The sequence below is a fragment of the Cottoperca gobio genome, chromosome 7 (assembly GCF_900634415.1).
Source record: "Cottoperca gobio chromosome 7, fCotGob3.1, whole genome shotgun sequence".
Classification (NCBI taxonomy): domain Eukaryota; kingdom Metazoa; phylum Chordata; class Actinopteri; order Perciformes; family Bovichtidae; genus Cottoperca; species Cottoperca gobio.
In genome coordinates this window covers 19,668,811-19,687,018 of record NC_041361.1, presented here as the reverse complement: position 1 = coordinate 19,687,018, position 18,208 = coordinate 19,668,811, and the positions used below count along the sequence as shown (strand labels likewise).

Below are 18,208 nucleotides of genomic sequence, written 5' to 3'. Positions count from 1 at the left end.
GAATGTATCTGAACACAACTTGAGTACTTGATCATCTTTCACGAGTTTTTGAAAGACTGATTTCTTCCCAATGCCATACACACGAGACGTTGAATCACATCCTGTGAAGGAGTGCAGGAATAATAGATGTTGTATACTTTCAGATTGCTTCTTGACTGGTTATCTGATCTGAAATATAGTGGTTTCCCATCTGCCAAACAGTAATGAAGCAGAAGCATCAATAAATCCGTGTCCTCTCCGATTAGTGTGGTGAAATGCAGAATTGTGCTGTTTACTGCTGTCTTTGCAATGTCCACATCAGCGTCCCCTTCTGCCTGAATAACTCTGCAGCCCACTTTCTTCAGCTGATCACCTATTAAGGTGATTAGTTGTTGCTTGTTACTGCCGATGGATAGGAATTCATCTCTCTTTCCGTCAAATTCGGTTTCACCGGTCAAGTTCACAGTCGGATACCTGTTGGTTTGTCCTCGTCTCTGCTAAGTGTTATCCTTTATCGAAGGACAGTTGCTGCGCCATAGTGCCTTATTGTGAAGTCTGCATATGTTCCGGCTATTTTACCATACGTATCTCCCTTCTTCCACTTGAGTTTGTGCAGCAAGGATCCTCCATCAAGCAAATATCTTTCAGTCTGATGGTGTGCTGAAGGGGTGATATCAGCTGCTGATAAGCTGCTTCACATGCCAGTGCCTTGGTACAGTGGTCATTGACGGCTTCAGCGAGTTGAGGTTTGTCGGCCTTCCTCAAGATCTTGTTGTCCTCAAAGAGGGATGGTGGGTATGGACTGAGCTCATACCTCATCACTTCCTCAAGTGACAAATCACCTGTCTGGGATACCACCATGAATCTTTGGAACAGCAAGCTGGGATCGATGGTTCTGTCAAGAGCAACCTGGACAGCAGATGAATTTCCCAGGGTCTTCGCTTTCTCTTCCCTCTTAATAGAGAAGGAAAACACAGGTTGTCCAATCATTCTCTCGATGATTTTGTTCCCAACAGATTCATATTCATGCACGTTGATGTCTTTGTTCACCACGATACCATTGATGACATTTCTTAATGCAGGATCCGAGGAGAAGGGTGAAAATGGGCTCAGCTTCGTGCTTATCTTTGAGAGGTCGGATGCATCTCTTACAATTCTGGCACCTGTTGCTTCTTTATGCTGTTCTCTTGTTGTGTATGTGAAGTCGTTAAAGTTCTGCATGGTGATGTTGACCTCAGATGTTATGGGGGCTGACATTGTCCACAATGCTCGCTGTTCCTCTGTGATCTTACTGCCATGAGTCAAGCCACCGGTGCTTTTTAGTGATCTCATGAGTGTTTGTTCAATGACTAGATCACAGCTGAGGCCTGCCCAAAACTGGTTTGTTTGCCGGATCACATGGTAGCCATCTTGAAACTTCTCATACACATCTCGGAGGTTTTTCTCCAGATAGGGATATATTATATATGGGCAATTTATTGATTTTACGCCCCTAATTGTTTGGATTTTAGGTTAAATACTACCCAGATCTGAAATCAAATGACACCAGTGGATTGCCCACCCCTTAAAACCATGGGCTAGAACCAATAATTATGTTTCTATCACAATTATTGAAGAAGTGATAGCTGTCTAAGTGATTTTGAAGCCCATCGGCGGCTGTCTTGGAAATGATCCAGTTTTAACCCATTTCCGGAGGTCTGATTTTGGTAGACTTTTTTTCTGTTGATCCAGTAGGAATGAAAACCACTGAGAAACCTTTTGTTGCAACTTGTTGTGGGTCAGGTGGTTGTTTGTCATAAATTGACCTGTCTAACAAGCGTCTTTCAGACTCTGTCCACTTGTCCACGATCAAGCAACTTTATAAATAGACTTTTATACATTTTTGGGTGTTGAAATTTTCAACAAGCAGTCATCCATTAGTGAGTCAAAATTGAATCTGAGATGTTTAGTCTGATGTGACAGAACAACAATCATCATACCAAAATACATAGAAAGTAAACCATAACAGAAAGGAAATATTCTGTAGTTAACACATAAAAAAAAGATCTCATCAGAAGAACTTGACACAAAACAAAACATTTCAGGAGTTAACAGAAAGTCAACTATAATCATTACATAAGTCACTAGACAGTATTCATCTTTGCCCCCCGGCCCGGCCCACCCCCAACATAATGTCTTTTCCATGATATTGCATGATAAAAACCATGATGAAATCATTGACAAATCAATGACATTTACATAGTTAACAAATACTTTGTTTGCTGCTATAGATTGGAAATATGTGTCCCTTTTTATTAGCTTTTCATTGTTTTTCATGTCTTAATTTGAGATTGAGGTGAATTTAGCTTTGGAGTCCAATCAAACCAAAAAAAAAAGGAAAACCAAGTGCTGTTTTTTTTGTTTAACATATCAAAGTGTTTCCCCGAATCAAGTTAAATAACTGGGGAAAGAACAATATTCTTATTTTCGTTTAAATTGTTCGACTTGAAACTGAATTGACTTCAAATCTGCTATAAAACCCATCTCCCTTCAGAGCTCAGTCAGAGTATGTAGTCCTTAGTAGAAAAAACTACAGTGTCACTACTTGTTTTGGTGGTTCTGCACCACATCTGAATTAAATCAAGAGTTCTTAGAGGCACCTGGAGTGGTACAAATATGTGCTCATCAGGGTTAAGGTATTGTCAGTTCCTTTTTAAGGTATTTTTCAGTTCATCGTCAAGTCTTCGAGAGTACCCGGAGAGGTACGTGACTGCTTAGGCCTCAGGGCTTTTTTCTTTGTTATTTCCGTTTTCGTTGATCTGTCTGTATGTCCTGGGCCCATGAAAGAATTCCCGAATGAGAGATGCACATGATAGTAAATGTCTAAATCACAATATATACTATATGACAGACATCACCGCCATTTATGCCATTAGATATAAAAAACTCACCATGCTGATATCTCAGCAAGTGCACAGATTTCTTGTAATACCAAATGGATGAGGTCTGTAGAAACCATTTCAATTGTTTCTATAGTTGTTTAATCTTTGCACGGTTACCTCAAGGTTAAAGTGAAATAAACTTTTATGGAATGAGGGCCCACCAATCCTACCCTAAGATAGTTGATAGATGTCGGCTAAGGTCTGTGCAGCCTACATGGACAGCATCATTAGATTCAGCATAAGGGCTGTTTTCATATTGTCTTAAACGCTCAGCGTGGAAACCCAGAGTAGTACTACTGTACCAAAGTGTAACAAACTTAAGTAACAAGGGACGCTGTGGAGTATTGTGTCATTTGGCCGATGACCATATCACAACAGCATCGACTCAAAAATGCTCTTGTCCAACTTGTATGTGTTTGTTGATCATTTCCATAATGAGCCTTTAATACAGTACTGTGTTCACAGCTTCCTGAGAGTTAGCTAGCTACCGTTCTGAAACACACACTACACACCTAGCTATCTGCTCATTATATGTATTTATTGTAGGGATGCACTAATAACCAATACAGGACTAGGCCAATATTTGGCTGAAATTAGGTAACGTGTCTTATATTAATAAGATAGGTTTTTTGTAGAAGCAGCTTATTACTAACCATTATTTATGTTTATTTATAGGCTCTAGTTGCTGTAGTAATTATGACAGGTGCAAAAGAGGGAGTCAGGTGGAGGTGGGGGTGAATGTTTGGGTCAAACACAGGAGTCTTACCAAGGAGAAGTTAAGTTACGTAATGTACTTACGTCACATACGTAATGTAAGTTAAGTTATGTAGGCTACGTAACTTAAGTTCTGTAACAAACGTATTTATTCTAACCCAAACCATGATTTTTTCCTACGACGTGTTGATCTCCTGCCACCGGTAGGGGGTTCTAAATTAGGAAAGCTTCCTGTGTAGAGGGTAGGAACAAACAATCTTTGTGGTCATGGGTGACTATGAGGACTAGTTGGCATTTAATGTAAAGTAAAATTCTTCCGATGTTGTAACAGCTACATTGTAGTGTAAAAGTAATGGTTCCGTCTGATATTTTATGAATACTTGTGTTAATAGTGCATCCCTAACAAAGTGTAACATGGATTACAGTTAAATATAATGCAGTAACATCCCCTTCTTGGATTGTATTTCCATTGTGATGTTGCCCTTTAGATAAACTGCTGTAGAACGCAGATAACCTTTTGTGGTTGAATTGTTCATTGAAATTGATTCAATTACCTCTCAGGGTTTATAGTATGATTATGTGTCCCCTGTCTCCCGCCAAATGGACAAAGCATGCCCATTTCTTATATGAAACAATTAACTGTGTGCTTTTATTACACAAGTAATTTCATTCCTGTAAGGACTCGAGCCAGGTTTGGTGCTGTAAGAGGTCCAGTTATAGTGTGTCAGCCTGAAGTGCTGCCCTGACAGGGATAAGAGCCCCATGGTGCTCTGGATTACAGCAGCCTACTTCACCGTAATGTGCAATTGCACTTTTGTCACATGTTAGACTCATACTTGTCGCTGATATCATGGCAATCAGTGTCAATGATGCAGACCATCAAGTGGCTATAACCATAGTGGCCATAACTGTGCTTAGTGGTGAGTTACAGACCTCATACTGGCAGCGGCATCAAGCTAAGTAAAGAATGCCCTTGCAGGTATTTTCATATTTATGGAGCATGTGCCAATTTGTTGTTCAGGGTAGCACATGTTCATATGATTAAAAACAGGACTAACATAATTATCATATCTCCCTGGTTATCGCATGAGTTGTCCTATTAGGTGTGTCAAGCCAATCACCTTAGGGTTGTCTTGTTGCCTGTAGAAATTACAACTTTATGTTGCTGGTGTAGCAGTGACCACTGTGACAAATGTGTCAGTAAATAATTTGCATCAAAGGTGCTTTGATCACGGCCACTGACACCAGTGGCTTTGTCTTGAGTGCTACATCAGGGTACATTGTTGTTGGAGCAACAATAATGTTGGTGGTATCGGTGGCATGTCACAATGCTACATAAATAATACTTTTTTCGATATTACTTTGACATTATTTTGGGTTATAATGTTACCATGGCTATTTTATAGGCTGATTCTAGTATTATTAGACTCAATGAGTCTCATGTAAGAATCATTTATATAGTATTAACAGATACCAATTCTAAATTCATTCATGATTTCTATTCTTCTGCAGTCAAAAACAGATACGCTGCATTCTCTGAGAAAGAAATCCCCCTATGAATTATAATGCCTTCAATTGAATGAATTTGAAGTTCAAATATGTTGCAGAAATCAATAAAAATAAAAATTCTGTTCAGCTTGCCAATTTGCTGAGAGGATGGAAAACGTCTTTTGGATTTATGATTTTATTTACATATTTTTGTATTGGAACTTCTACAGTTCTATACTTGCTTATTCTGTTTTAAGGTCTTTATGCAGGTCGCTCTCCAGGGGAATAACCTGTTGCACACAACATTTTTGTCCCTCACCAGCACGCAGGTGGCACTCGTCAGGCTGAACTGTACAAGTTTGCTGAATCAGACTTAAACACAAAAAGGTAATATTTTAGGATGTTCTTGCATGAGACCCAATATATTTCAGTTTGGCTACTTTTAGGCTACTTTATCAGGGGGTGCAGGCGGCGCCTTGGGAGGATTTTCTGTCTACGGCCCTGCAAATAATGATATGAAAATGTATATATAACATGGTCGCAAGGATTCAATGGTAGGACACCACAGAATATTCTGCAGACTAATACTCATGTTACAGAGGCAACACTTTTATGGGATTTAGTACTTTTGACTTAATTTTGGGAGTTATTTTGATGAGATTTTGTTCCACTTGTGATTCCTATAACTACTATAAGCAGAGTTGCTTATTCAAAGAGGCAAATAAGTGACATCACCTTAAGACAATGCAGCACATGGGGCTTCCCTCTGAGAGAAGGCCGACTCATACAGCCATATTCACACAGTCTTAAGACATCTGTAGAGTAAACTGATCACTGTATGCTGGAACCATAAACTGGAGTAAACTGCACACTGGTGAAAGGGTATTACAAAGGCATGAACTCGGACATCAAAAAGCAACAATGTGATTTCTAAGTCTGACTTGGACAGCTGCAATTCAGTTCAGCAATGAAACCTTTGAGTATATACTGTCGGGCGCAAGACTATAATAAGAAGCTTGTTTTGAGGTTGTGTTGATGCAGGGGAAGCGTCTTTTATTATGTGTCAAAAAATTGTAATACACAATTACTTTGATTCACAGTCCCCTGCTTTTCTGTGGAATATCCAGCTAATATATCCATTGTATTCCCATCTGTCTAATTCCACCAAATCAGTAGTGAGAAGTTCTTATAAACACAATGGATTTACTCCAATGCTCTTCTGGCACAAGGAACACTAAAACCAAGGGTAGAAATACTAAATTTGAATCCATTTAATCCACTTAATTTGAGTCAGATGAGGTTTTGTTGTCGGCTGTTTTTGTCAGCAGTAATGTTATTTACATTAAGTAAGTATGTACAGTAGAGGATCTCCCAGAGATGTTAGGTTCTGTAAAGCTGCAATGGGGTGCTCCTTTAAATTCCTCACATTTGAAAGTCCTTAGATGAAGAGCCATACAAGTCAGTGTTGAAGTACTTTGAATGTTTAATTATGGACTTGCTGCTGTATTGCGAGTCTTGACTCTATCACTGAACCAGGAGTATCAATAATCTGCTTTCTGGAGCTATAAATGTACATAACTCAAAGCTTTTAAATAGCGAGATTTGAAATAAATCATCGTTAAATCATAGATGCACAATATGGTTCATAAGGGTTGAATATTTTCTCACAAATCAAGATTTTCAATACAGTAACTCTTTTTTTTCCTCATAAAGATATTTGTTGAGAAAGTCGAGAGTTAAATGCACTGTGCAACCTTGTATCATTTATTTTCCAAAAATATAGTTTATGTAGTGTGTTTGTTGTATTTATTTTTATGTTACAGAATCCTGTAGACTTAGTGTCTGCATTAAGATTGGGTGATATTCTGATCATTGGAGAGAAGAGAAGAGAGTAAAGGGGGAGAATAGAGGAGAGGGAAAGAAACAGATGGAGAAGAGAGGAGAAGAGATAAGAAGTTGTCCAGCGCCATTGTTGCCCTCAGTGAAGACGCTGCACTCCGTACCTCGGTTCTCTTCTGTCCCGCACCTCAATCTGAAGAAAACAAGGCAGAGGATTCTTATTGTGTAGATTTACAGACTCAATGAAACATCATGAATGAACATTGAAGAGGTTATAGTTAAGATTTAACCACTTAACGGGTGGACGGCCATAGCCTGAGCCATAGCCCCTCAAATATAAAATAGAGTCCTTATGTTATAAGATGTGATGAGCATCTCATCTTATGTTATAAGATGAGATGCTCCTAGGGGTCCCTGTTGATTTAGCAGTGTCCATCTTGGTCTTAAATCACTTCCATGTGCTGTTTGAGGGTACTATTTACATGTAACATTTAACCTCTTAACGGGTGGACGGCCCATCATCATCAACGGTCATGTGATAGTTTTGCATTTTCAGAGAGGTTGTACCTTGCCCTGTGTTGTTTACAGTCCACCATGATGGAGTTGTTACGCAATGCCACATGTCATTAGAAAGCTTTTTGAGATCAAAATCACAACAGCAAGTACAGTAGGCATCTCACACAAGCAAGCAAATTCACAATCAAACCCATAACTTTGAGCCAACTCACCTATGAAGTCTCATCATAATCCTGTAATCAGTAATAATCCAAAAAAAACATTTCCTGTGTCCTTGCAGAGGTCCAATAGATCGTTTCCAGTAAAAATATATCCAACTTGAACATCGTCACATTGATAAAAGCCCATCAACAGCTGTTGGAATCGTTGAAATCAGCTGATCGATGTGTTTTTTTTTCGCGATGATACTCGCCAATAACGGCACGTATCAAGCTATTAGAGCTATTTTGATGCTTGCTAGCGGGATGCCGAACTCTGACCTTTCAATTGACATTTTATTTGAGCCAATAGATAGATGGATACTTTATTCATCCTGAGGGAAATTTAGGCATCCAGTAGCTTAAAAGACATTATACATTTTTTAACATTACACCCCTCCCCTCCCTCCATTAAAAAGTAAGTACAAATAAAATTTAAAATAAGCGATAAGGCTGTACATTATAAATACAAATGTAAAAATACAGACTGTTATAAATAATTACAAAAGTTGGAATCCCCCGGCCATAACTGAGAGGAGTTGTACAGTCTTATGGCCAGGGGGACAAAAGAGTTCTTGATGACAGTTTTATCGTGTAGCCAATGAACTGCTGGAGGTTTAGATATGTGACAACCATGGTTTTATTTTTACAAATGTTATTCTTTTTTCATAATTGTATTTATTAATGACAAAATACTAAATAAACATAAATATATTACAATTTTATTTTGTTTATACTTCACTTACTTTGTGTCATTACTACTGACTATTGGGTATATAATAGTTATTTATAGTAAAGGCCAATAGTTATTTATGGCCTTTTTATGAATAAATATTATATCTCCAAATGCACAGCTTGTGTTACTCTTAGAAAAACCTGTCTAATAAGTTACGTTTTTGTCCCTTTTATCTGAAATTTGAACCTGAACTTGGTAACACTTGGTGCTATGTTTCTAGTGTGTTTTCCAGCTCATGACTACCAGGTATACCCATCTTCAGGCATCTTTTTCAACATCAAACTTCAGGCGGAGTGTATTTTCTTCAAATACAGTATATTCAGACCACTATTACTCAGTGCTAGAAGCACTTGGAGTGATTATTCATTATTGTTTAGCAAGAACAATAAGAGAGTTATCTTTTAAATGAAACCAAAATCATGCAGCTGGTGCAAATGGTTGAAGATCAGCTTCCAATTTACTTTGGGTATGTCTTTTGTAGGTATTTTCGGGTAAATTCCCCCACCCCTTAACCTCTTAAGATTAATAATAATTAATAAATACAATGAAAATATAATAACATCTATAAACATAAAACCATGGTTGTCACATGTCTAAAGCTCCAACAGTTCATTGGCTACACGATCCGTGAGTCACCAGAAGACTGGGCTGCTGCTGGCTCCGTTTGTAAACAAAAGAAGAGGGCTGGCACCTCCTTATCAAGTTGACACTCATTGGCTCTTGATGGCTGTAGATAACGCATGGAAGCACCGATTGGCTCAAATGAAGTGTCAATCGAAAGGTCAGAGTTAGGCATCCCGTTAGCAAATATCAAAATAGCGCTAATAGCTTGATAACAGCCGTTTTTAGCGAGTATCATCGCAAAAATAAACACATCGATCACCTGATTTCAAAGATTGCAACAGCTGTTCATGGACTTTTATCAATGTGACAATGTTCAAGTTGGATATATTTTTACTGGAAATGATCGTGTGGACCTCTACAATGACACAGGAAGTGTTTTTGTTGGATTATTACTGATTACAACATTATGAGACTTCATAGGTGAGTTGGCTCAAAGTTATGGGTTTGATTGTGAGTTTGCTTGCTTGTGTGAGATGCCTACTGTACTTGCTGTTGTGCTTTTGATCTCAAAACAGTTTTTCTCACTAAATAGACGCGACTCTAATCTTTCGAATGACATGTAGCATTGTGTAACAACTCCATCATGGCGGACTGTAGGGAACACAGGGAAAGATACAGCGTCTCTGGAAAATGGATGAAAACGGGTGCCCGTTAAGTGGTTAAATGTCACTAGGGTTCCCACAACTTCTTAAACATCAAAATCAAGGACCATTCAGGCCTAATTTCGTCAAATTAAAGGACTCAACAGAGCATAGTTTGAGACACAAAATAGTTAGACCACATACAGACAGCTTTTGCCTAACCAGCGCGCTGTGGTTGTGTAAAAAAAGCAGCGGTGGAGAATGTGAGACTGGGGACAGAGAAGATTAAAATACTGCTTTTCTACATGTTTACATGATAATGTGTGCTTGTTGGGTGTATTCAAAGGTGCACAAAATATATAAATTCAAGTTCTTTCACTGACACATGTCTATTTATGTTTATTTGCAACTTTCAAGGTGTTGATCATTACACATGATTTCCCCAACTTTCAAGGAAATCAAGGACCATTTGTTGCACATAAATATGACTTCACAAGTCATGGGGAGGACAACTCAGAAAACACAGCGGTATGAGGCCCTGATCAGTAACCGCTTGTTTTAGCAGCCTGGGGCAGTTTTTTGTATTTGTTTTCAATGAGAGTAAAGCGTTTTGCTTGCTGCCTTTGTGTTGCCTCACATTTTTACACTCAAATTTAGCAAGAGGCGTACTGAACGGCTCTAGTTGAATAAAGTTTAACTCTGAGCAGAAAAGCGGCCAACATCAATGCCATTTATTCTCGTTGTCCATTCGGATTAATTGAGAGATGAGCCTTCTGTGGTGGCTTTTGCTGGAGACCCGGAGCTGTATACTTTACCAACCATAGATGCAAAGTAGTGCGGTATTGAGATTTTGAGTACGTTTTTTTCATTAAACTGTACTATTAACTATTAGGTAGCATACAGTTCATGTTTTGTGTTAATATAGCAATGCTGTGCGTCTCTTACACAACCTGTCTGATCCGGGCCTAAGGCCATCAGTGGCTCTCGAGGATCTTTGTCAAGTCTAAGAAAATAACGAGGTTGATGTCATTGGCTATGCTTGGAGACTAGACATTTTAAACGCAATGTCTTTGTTACAAACTGGGGCTGTGGATTTTAAAACAAAGTTAATGGGCTTGGAAGGCCTGATGAAAAGCTGCTGTTGAGTTGAATCATGGGAAGTATAGGGTCTGGTGTAGTTGGAGCTACACTACACTACAGACTATAGGTCAGGATATCTCAGCCTCTATCGCAGGGGTCAATAACAGGCGGACCCAGACGCCGACCTATCCGGACCCGGACCGGTACTTCTATTTAAACGGCGCATTTTATTTATTTATTTTTAGCTTTGCACATTCACATTCGCTCCGCTCTGTTTCACGAAGGGCGGCACTTCGCACACGCATACACACATAAACCCCCCATTGCACGATACTCCGACAGCACCCCCCCCTCGCATGGACCTTTGCTTGAGGAAGTGTTCTTTAACTGGACCTCTATGAAGTTTAGTTGAATACCCCTGCTCTATCGCATACCTATGCTGTGGGACAACTATGTCCCCCACAGCAGCACCCTAGGGTGCCTTCAGGTCCTTTCAGACACAATGCGACAATGGCATTACTGCGCTCTGAAATCCATTATTTGCGATGGGTAAAGGCTGCCATTCAAATGTATTCCTCTGTACATCACGATAACATTTAACCACCTCAAACAACAAAGTGACATTCACATTAACTACATTTTTATATTACATTTCAAACATTTAAAAGGGAAGAAATAAGCCACATCAAAATCACAGTACAAACGCTATTGAATATGCAATTATGCCACAACTAGGACATGGCGACAACAGCTCAAGGTTACTGGTTGTCATAGTAACACAACATTCTTTCCGGCTCAAGCGTTGCATGTGCACAGAAGTCAGAAAAAACAACCATCAGAGCAAGAGATGGAAACATTTGTAAATTAAAATATAGCTGGAAACTAATGTCAGACTGTACACTAAAAACTTTTCCCACACTGCCGTATCTGCAGGAACAACTACAAAATAAAAAAAGAATAAACGCTTAATGTCATCTGAGTGTTTATGTTCCTGAAAACCTCAAATTTAAGCCAATTTTACATTTAAACAGAATGAAAGAAATGTATTTACCAATTTGTGTACTTGATGTGTCGTTGATGTTGAGTTTAAATAAAATATTTATCTGCACGGCAACGTAAAACAGCTAACCGTTTCTTAAAATAGGTTTTTATTACTTCACATAAAACTGATAAAAGTGATATATGTCATATGTAACATATATATAGTGGGTGGGATTAGGGTAGAAAGTATTACTGTCTGTCTGTTGGGCTTCACAATTTGTGGGATTGTTGATGAACAGGACAAAAAGACCTCTCCAGTACCCCGGTCTAAATGCTCAAAAGCTAATGAGGCTTTCCACTGATACATGTGAATGTATTCCTCAAACATAATGCACACAAAAATGTATAAAGCAAAAGTCAACTTACCCTTGACACAGCAAAGTCTGCAAGGACAAAAAAGAACAAAAGTGTTGGCATAGACACAATGAGGCAAGAACAAAAAAGTGCATATTTGTGTAAAACATGACTGCTTATGAGATGAGAGCATATGAGATAAGCATTTAGGTCATCACCATAAAAACATTCTAACCCTAACCTATGTCCAGCTGTGCTCCACGGATGTATTTATTCTTTACAGTAGCCTATACTTGAATACAATCCTTTTTATATTGTGTTATTAGTGATCTAATGCCTTTGTCACTGACATGGACAACACATGCTTTCATGGACTGTCAATAGATTTTCACACAGTTTTGTTTTTCAGTTGATAAAAAGAAACTAAAAGAAGAAATATGAGCAAAGCATTATATACATTGAATGTGTAAAATCACTGAGCCTGTCAATGAGGTTAATCAGATAAAAACAGTAAGACACGCCCACGCTCTGGAATATCTCCAGTTACCATGGAAACTATCATGGAGATAAGACCGTTGGAGAACCGAGACATCTTATGTCACTTTTCTCTCTCTATCTCTCACTCCTCCTCTCCTTTACTCTATATGTCTGTATATCTCAGTCTACTATGTCTCATGTCAAAGATCTCTCTCTATCTCTTTCACCCTTGCTCTCTTTCTTTTTCAGTTGTTGACAATTGGGTTTATGGAGTCAAATCAAACACATATTCATTATGTAAGGATACTTCTTATTGTTTAGCATTTAAGCTTTTACACTTGCTCCTCTACTGTATTCTTCTGCCATCCCTTCCCTCTTCTTCCTCTCTTTTCATACAGTTGAAACAATGCAATTTAAGTACCCTGATGCAACATTATGCAAACTGTCAGAAACCCTCTGGAGGACGTTCTCCCACTCTTGAATACAGCACAGAAAGCAATTTGGCTGGAGCTACTAAGGTCAGGTTGGAGTGTAGTCATTTTTCAACTGTACAAGTATTGTTCATGTTAATGGCCTGACAGTTAAGGCCTAAAAATAAGAAGACAATTGACTGACGAACCGGGCATTGAGTTCTCTCCTGTGCTCTTATTTCCTTTTTGATTTGATTTATATTGTTATTCAGGTTTATGATAGATAGATACTTTATTTATCCTGAGGGAAATTCAGGCATCCAGTAGCTTAAAACATGACATACAACAATTACCCATCTACCCCCCTCTCCATTATAAATGTACAGTACAAAGAGACTTAAAATAAAATAAAAAGTAAAATTAAGTGATAAAGTAATAAGTGTTATAAATACAATAAAACTGTTATAAATACAAAGTGAAAGTAAAAGTACAGGCTGTTATGATTTGAAATTGAATTGAATTGAATCTGAATCCCCCTTGCCATCACCAAGAGGAGTTGTACAGTCTTATGGCCAGGGGGACAAAAGAGTTATTGAGCCTGTCTGGAGCAGGACAGGGACAGCAGCATGTTCTCACCAACCTTGTGAAATACAGCTTGGTCAGTGGCCCTACACTTCACGTACTAATTTAGCATCGTTTTTTTTGCATGTGGCCAGAGTAATTATGATGGGAGTAAAGAAAAAGTCAGAGGATGTATTATAGAAAGTGACAAAGTCTGCATAGAGAGGAAGTTGAGCTGGATAGATACTTATTTTAACTTACATTGTTAATTTACGTAACGTACTTAACTTACGTATGTAGCGTATAAATTTACGTACGTACCAGTGTGTTTAAAAGTGAAGCCAAGGGGTCCTGACCAAGTGTCCCTTTGTGACGAGTTGGAAGTGAGAACGTATTGGTTTATGGTAATCTAGTTTTAAAGGATTAACAACCGTTATTTAAATAAAAGCAGCCAATTATTGAATAATATAGCAACATGTCATTATCTTTTGATAGATCAGATTTGATCCATTCTTTCTATTTCATCATATATCCATTAAAACCAACAAACAAATAATGACATCAATAGAACAAAAAGCAACATCTGGGCTAATTGTACCCCTTTCCTGAACAGTGTCTAATAATAGTTTGTGTAGCTAGGCACTTGGTCAACTTTTGGATTTCTGCAATGTTGAAGCAGTGAGCATGGGGCTGTAGTAACTGACGATGATGATGATTATTTACTGTCAGATCAAGTCTGTCATGTTTCTTTCATCACAGCAGCTCCATTTGCAACAATAACAAAGACACACTTGTTTCTTCAAGACAAGAAACAAGGATACGTATATTTAACAAAACATAAAGACAATAAATTCAAGACCCTTCAATGTAATTGACCCAAATAATTGTATCTACGATTGGATGGTAACAATTCATATTGTTCAGGACATGAATGGGTTCAGATGTTGTTGGCCAGCCTAAAGGCCGGTTCATACTTTCCGTGTCAGTGTGTCATTTATATTTCTGGCTTAATACAGAGAAACTTGATCGGATATTTACGAAAGGAAAGAAAGATATCTGCCGGCTGTGTTTGTTTGTTCCCCACAAGACATGCAGTGTGCCTTGCTACGTTCCAATTGTTAAACGATGTTCATCTCTGCACCCTTAAAAAAACGACGCTTGGGAATACTTGTGTGACGCGACAGTGACGCTCTCACTTTTGAGTGCCTTTCGTGCATCTACATTGAACAACAAAGGATGATTTAAGGGTGCAAAACATGTGACATGTGTCCAGGCCCTAATCCTGCTATAGTAAGTATCCCAACAGAGTTAGATTAGAATGAAAGGACATGTTCTACCCTGCAATGCAAGAACAATGCTGCTCCTTATTTTCACGTCAACTACATGGATCATGAGCTGGTGAGATTCCTGACTGTTACGTTATTCCTTTACTAACCTTTGTTGTCTGTCTGCAAATCATCGAGATAGAAATCTGTCTGCCGGTTGCCCAGGACGAAGGCCAGGAAGGAGAGGATGAGGGCGTCCAGGATGCCCATGATAGCCAGCATATAGGCCCAGCGTACAGAGCAATCTCCCAGAGAGTATTTCCCCGCCTGCTCCCCGCACATGTCCCGGATCACCTCGGCGTCCCATCCGTCGGGGAAGATCATACAACCCAGCACTAGGCACACTCCTGCAGCCGGTCAAAGAGGAGGAGAGAAGCAGAGATTACTTTAGAACTGGGAGTGAGATATGTGGGGTATGAAGATGGATTAGAGGGGAAAGAGAAGAGAGTGCAAGGGTGAGGAAGGATGTTGGAAGGAAGAGGATGAGAAGTTGAGGTGGGAAAAGGAAATAAGTTACGGGAGAGAAATGTTGGAGCTGGATGTTCAAATGTAGCATACAGAGGCTATCTGTATTCAATTTCAACACGCAAAGGTCTTGTAAAATGACACCAGTTTACACCAAACGGAGCAGATCTAAGTCCGGCTTTTTCTTCATATCCTTTGATAGTAAAAGAGTAGTTACTTCTTCATATAAGATTGGTTAGGGCAAAAACTGTCAACTGTATGCACTCCACAACAAAAGTGAGTACACACATACCTACAGACACATACAGTACAAAGCCCTATAGGGAAATTAATACATGCAATTTCGACACTACAACAAACATTGTAATCTATACTTTAAACCTCTGCTCATTCATCAAAGTGAGCATCACTGGGGAGCTGATTGTGCCGTATTCCTTGATCACCAGCACTGTTTAAATAGCATTCAGCCTGTGCCTGAAGGGCTGTAAGTTAAGCAATGGGCTCCACTGGGAGATGGGGAACATACATGGCACACGTTACGTTGAATCTTTATTCCAAATTTCAAACACAGTGGCTGCTGAGGCGCACAGTAACACAGAAATCACTGGCTGAAATGTGAACAGAGGATTATAGCGTTGGGCTTTCAGTAAATTCTGCTGATCTGCTGCCAAACATATAAATCTAAATCTTTTCTATTGGCACCCAAGCTTCAAAGGTCAGCAACAAGTTCAGACACATGAACGTATGTCCTTTATTGCTGTCTATATAAACTGATGCATTCGTTGAAGTCCAACAGAAATGACAGAAGATATTCAGAGATATATCAGAAATGCTAATTTTACCTTCAAATCGGTGTCCTGTGTATGTGTTTGATTGATAGCTGAGCCTAAAGGTGCACTGAGACTCAATATAAACAAACTCATTCTGGTAACCAGAGTTTACAAGATGTGGACAAACAGCGACAAAAAAACAAACAAACGTAATCCGCTAGAAAAGTGTTTCCCTCGAAACATTGTTGTACGGGAATGTAATATTTAGTAGACCAAACTGGGATGTTTGTTTTGTAGCTAGTTCAGCTAGGGTGCAGCACAGTGCTGGGAAGTTTTATTGTCAAGGGTCTTGGCGTCTAAATATATCCTCACAACTTCTTCGAAATCAAATTCAATCCAATTCCCTCTAACTCAATGACCCAACACGGCATAGTTTGAGACGAGATTAACAGTTAGACTACAAATGGATAGCTTTTGATTTAGCTTGTTTGTAGCAATTCACATTTAGCCTAACCAGCGCTCTGTGGTTTTGTAAAATGTAGCTGTGGCCCATATCAAATGTCAAAATAATGTTTATTTACAAAAACTATCAAGGCCTTGATTTCTTCCCCTCAAATTCACAAACTTTCAAGGATTTCAAGGAACCATGTAAATTGAATCTTCAGTATTAGACATGCTGGACAACACACAGGGCACACTAATGGGATGTGCCACTCTTGAGTGGAAATATACTTTCATTGTTCTTATGTCAAGTCAGCATAGAGGTTTGGAGGGCTGAACAATCTCAGTGGTGAATGTATATAGCTGATGGGGTAAAACATATCAGTCAGTCACCACCTGCACTGCTTAAAACAAACTCAAGGTGAGTTTAGTACACTGTCTAAAGTTGCTTAAATTTCAATTGCTGGCAGTTAGTTTGGTAACATAAAAAACAAGTAGGTGGGAGAAAGTGAGAGCTTTTTTAAATGTTGGACTTTGAGGCTGTGACTATTTTCTGGAAGCAGTAAACACCACTGCTGATGCTTACTGCCAAAAAAATTGAAGAGATTTGCTCCGGGTGTTTTTATTTTCCAGTACTAGCATTTGTACGTAAGGAGACATTAGCTAGATAGTTAATGTTGGTTCAAACCCTGTGACTCTTTTTGTGTTGTGCTGCTAACAATGTGTGTGTGTGTGTTTTACCATTTATTTGTTTTATTATTTGATTGGTTATGTGCACAGAGTTGCTTTATGAGGACAAAAAACAGTATTATGTGCTTGATCTTTTTTTTTATGTTATTGTTTGAGATTTAATTGAACTGCTTCCAGTATAAAAATGGGCAGGAAAGACAGAGGGAGAGCGGTGTATGACGAAGGTCCCAGGAATGAATTGAACAGGGGATGTTGTGGTTAAATGATAACCCCAATCCTTTTTTTATGAGGAGATAACACAAGGCTTACAAGAGCAGATCTGTATGTTGTGGCAGAAAATAAACATGCAATTCAATTTTAACTGGACTTTAAAACAGACAGGAAAATGTGCTTGTAGGGTCTGAAAGTGATGGATCTGTGTGTATTACCCTGTCAAATTAGTGATTCCCTCTGAAGACCCTGCGTTCCTCCCACCAGCCATCCATCATAAGAAAATGGTGGGTGGTGAACTCATGGCAACAGATGAGGGATGATATCAGATTAGTCACCACCGCTTTGTGTAAAGCAGAACACCATCTAAATATGAGGAGTCTTATTTCAGGCTTAGATGTTCACCGATTGAAAATACGAACGCTCCTCCGACAAAATGATTGCAGGTGTAATGAGAAAATGTAATGAGAGAGGATAATGACAATAATACATTAACTAATGAGAGAATAGAAGAGCAATGGAAGTAATCATCGTGGGAAATCATCATGTTATTAGTTTATTTTATGACCTTTACACAAGATATTAACATAGATGAGAGATGATAAAATCATTAACTTAGTAATGAGTGTCAGGTAACATGTTTTATGGCTTTTTGATTAATGTTTCCCCATCTTGCATGAAACTCGTCCAAAGTTATTGAGTGTGGACTTTTTGAAAATGTGGATGCAGAGCCACTTGAAGAATCCTGATGTGCAAAATACTTTAGTCTCATAAGCGGCTCTTTAACTAACCATTTCCCTGGTTAGTAAATGTGATTAACTCCTGTTCGTATGTTAAAATAGTGCAGTA

The 18,208-nt window shown here is 38.8% G+C and overlaps 1 protein-coding gene across 1 annotated transcript in view; it reads right to left on the bottom strand.

Moving 5' to 3' along the window:
* Positions 1-2,164: 2,164 nt before the first annotated feature.
* The window catches only part of lhfpl4a (LHFPL tetraspan subfamily member 4a), a 48,173-nt gene continuing 32,129 nt past the window's right edge, over positions 2,165-18,208 (bottom strand). The window contains exons 2-4 of the mRNA XM_029436454.1: positions 14,894-15,130; positions 12,083-12,099; positions 2,165-7,134 (exon numbers count right to left, since the gene is read on the bottom strand). Coding sequence (XP_029292314.1) covers positions 7,081-7,134; positions 12,083-12,099; positions 14,894-15,130 — 308 coding nt within the window. The 3' untranslated portion in view covers positions 2,165-7,080. The remainder of the gene's footprint in view (positions 7,135-12,082; positions 12,100-14,893; positions 15,131-18,208) is intronic.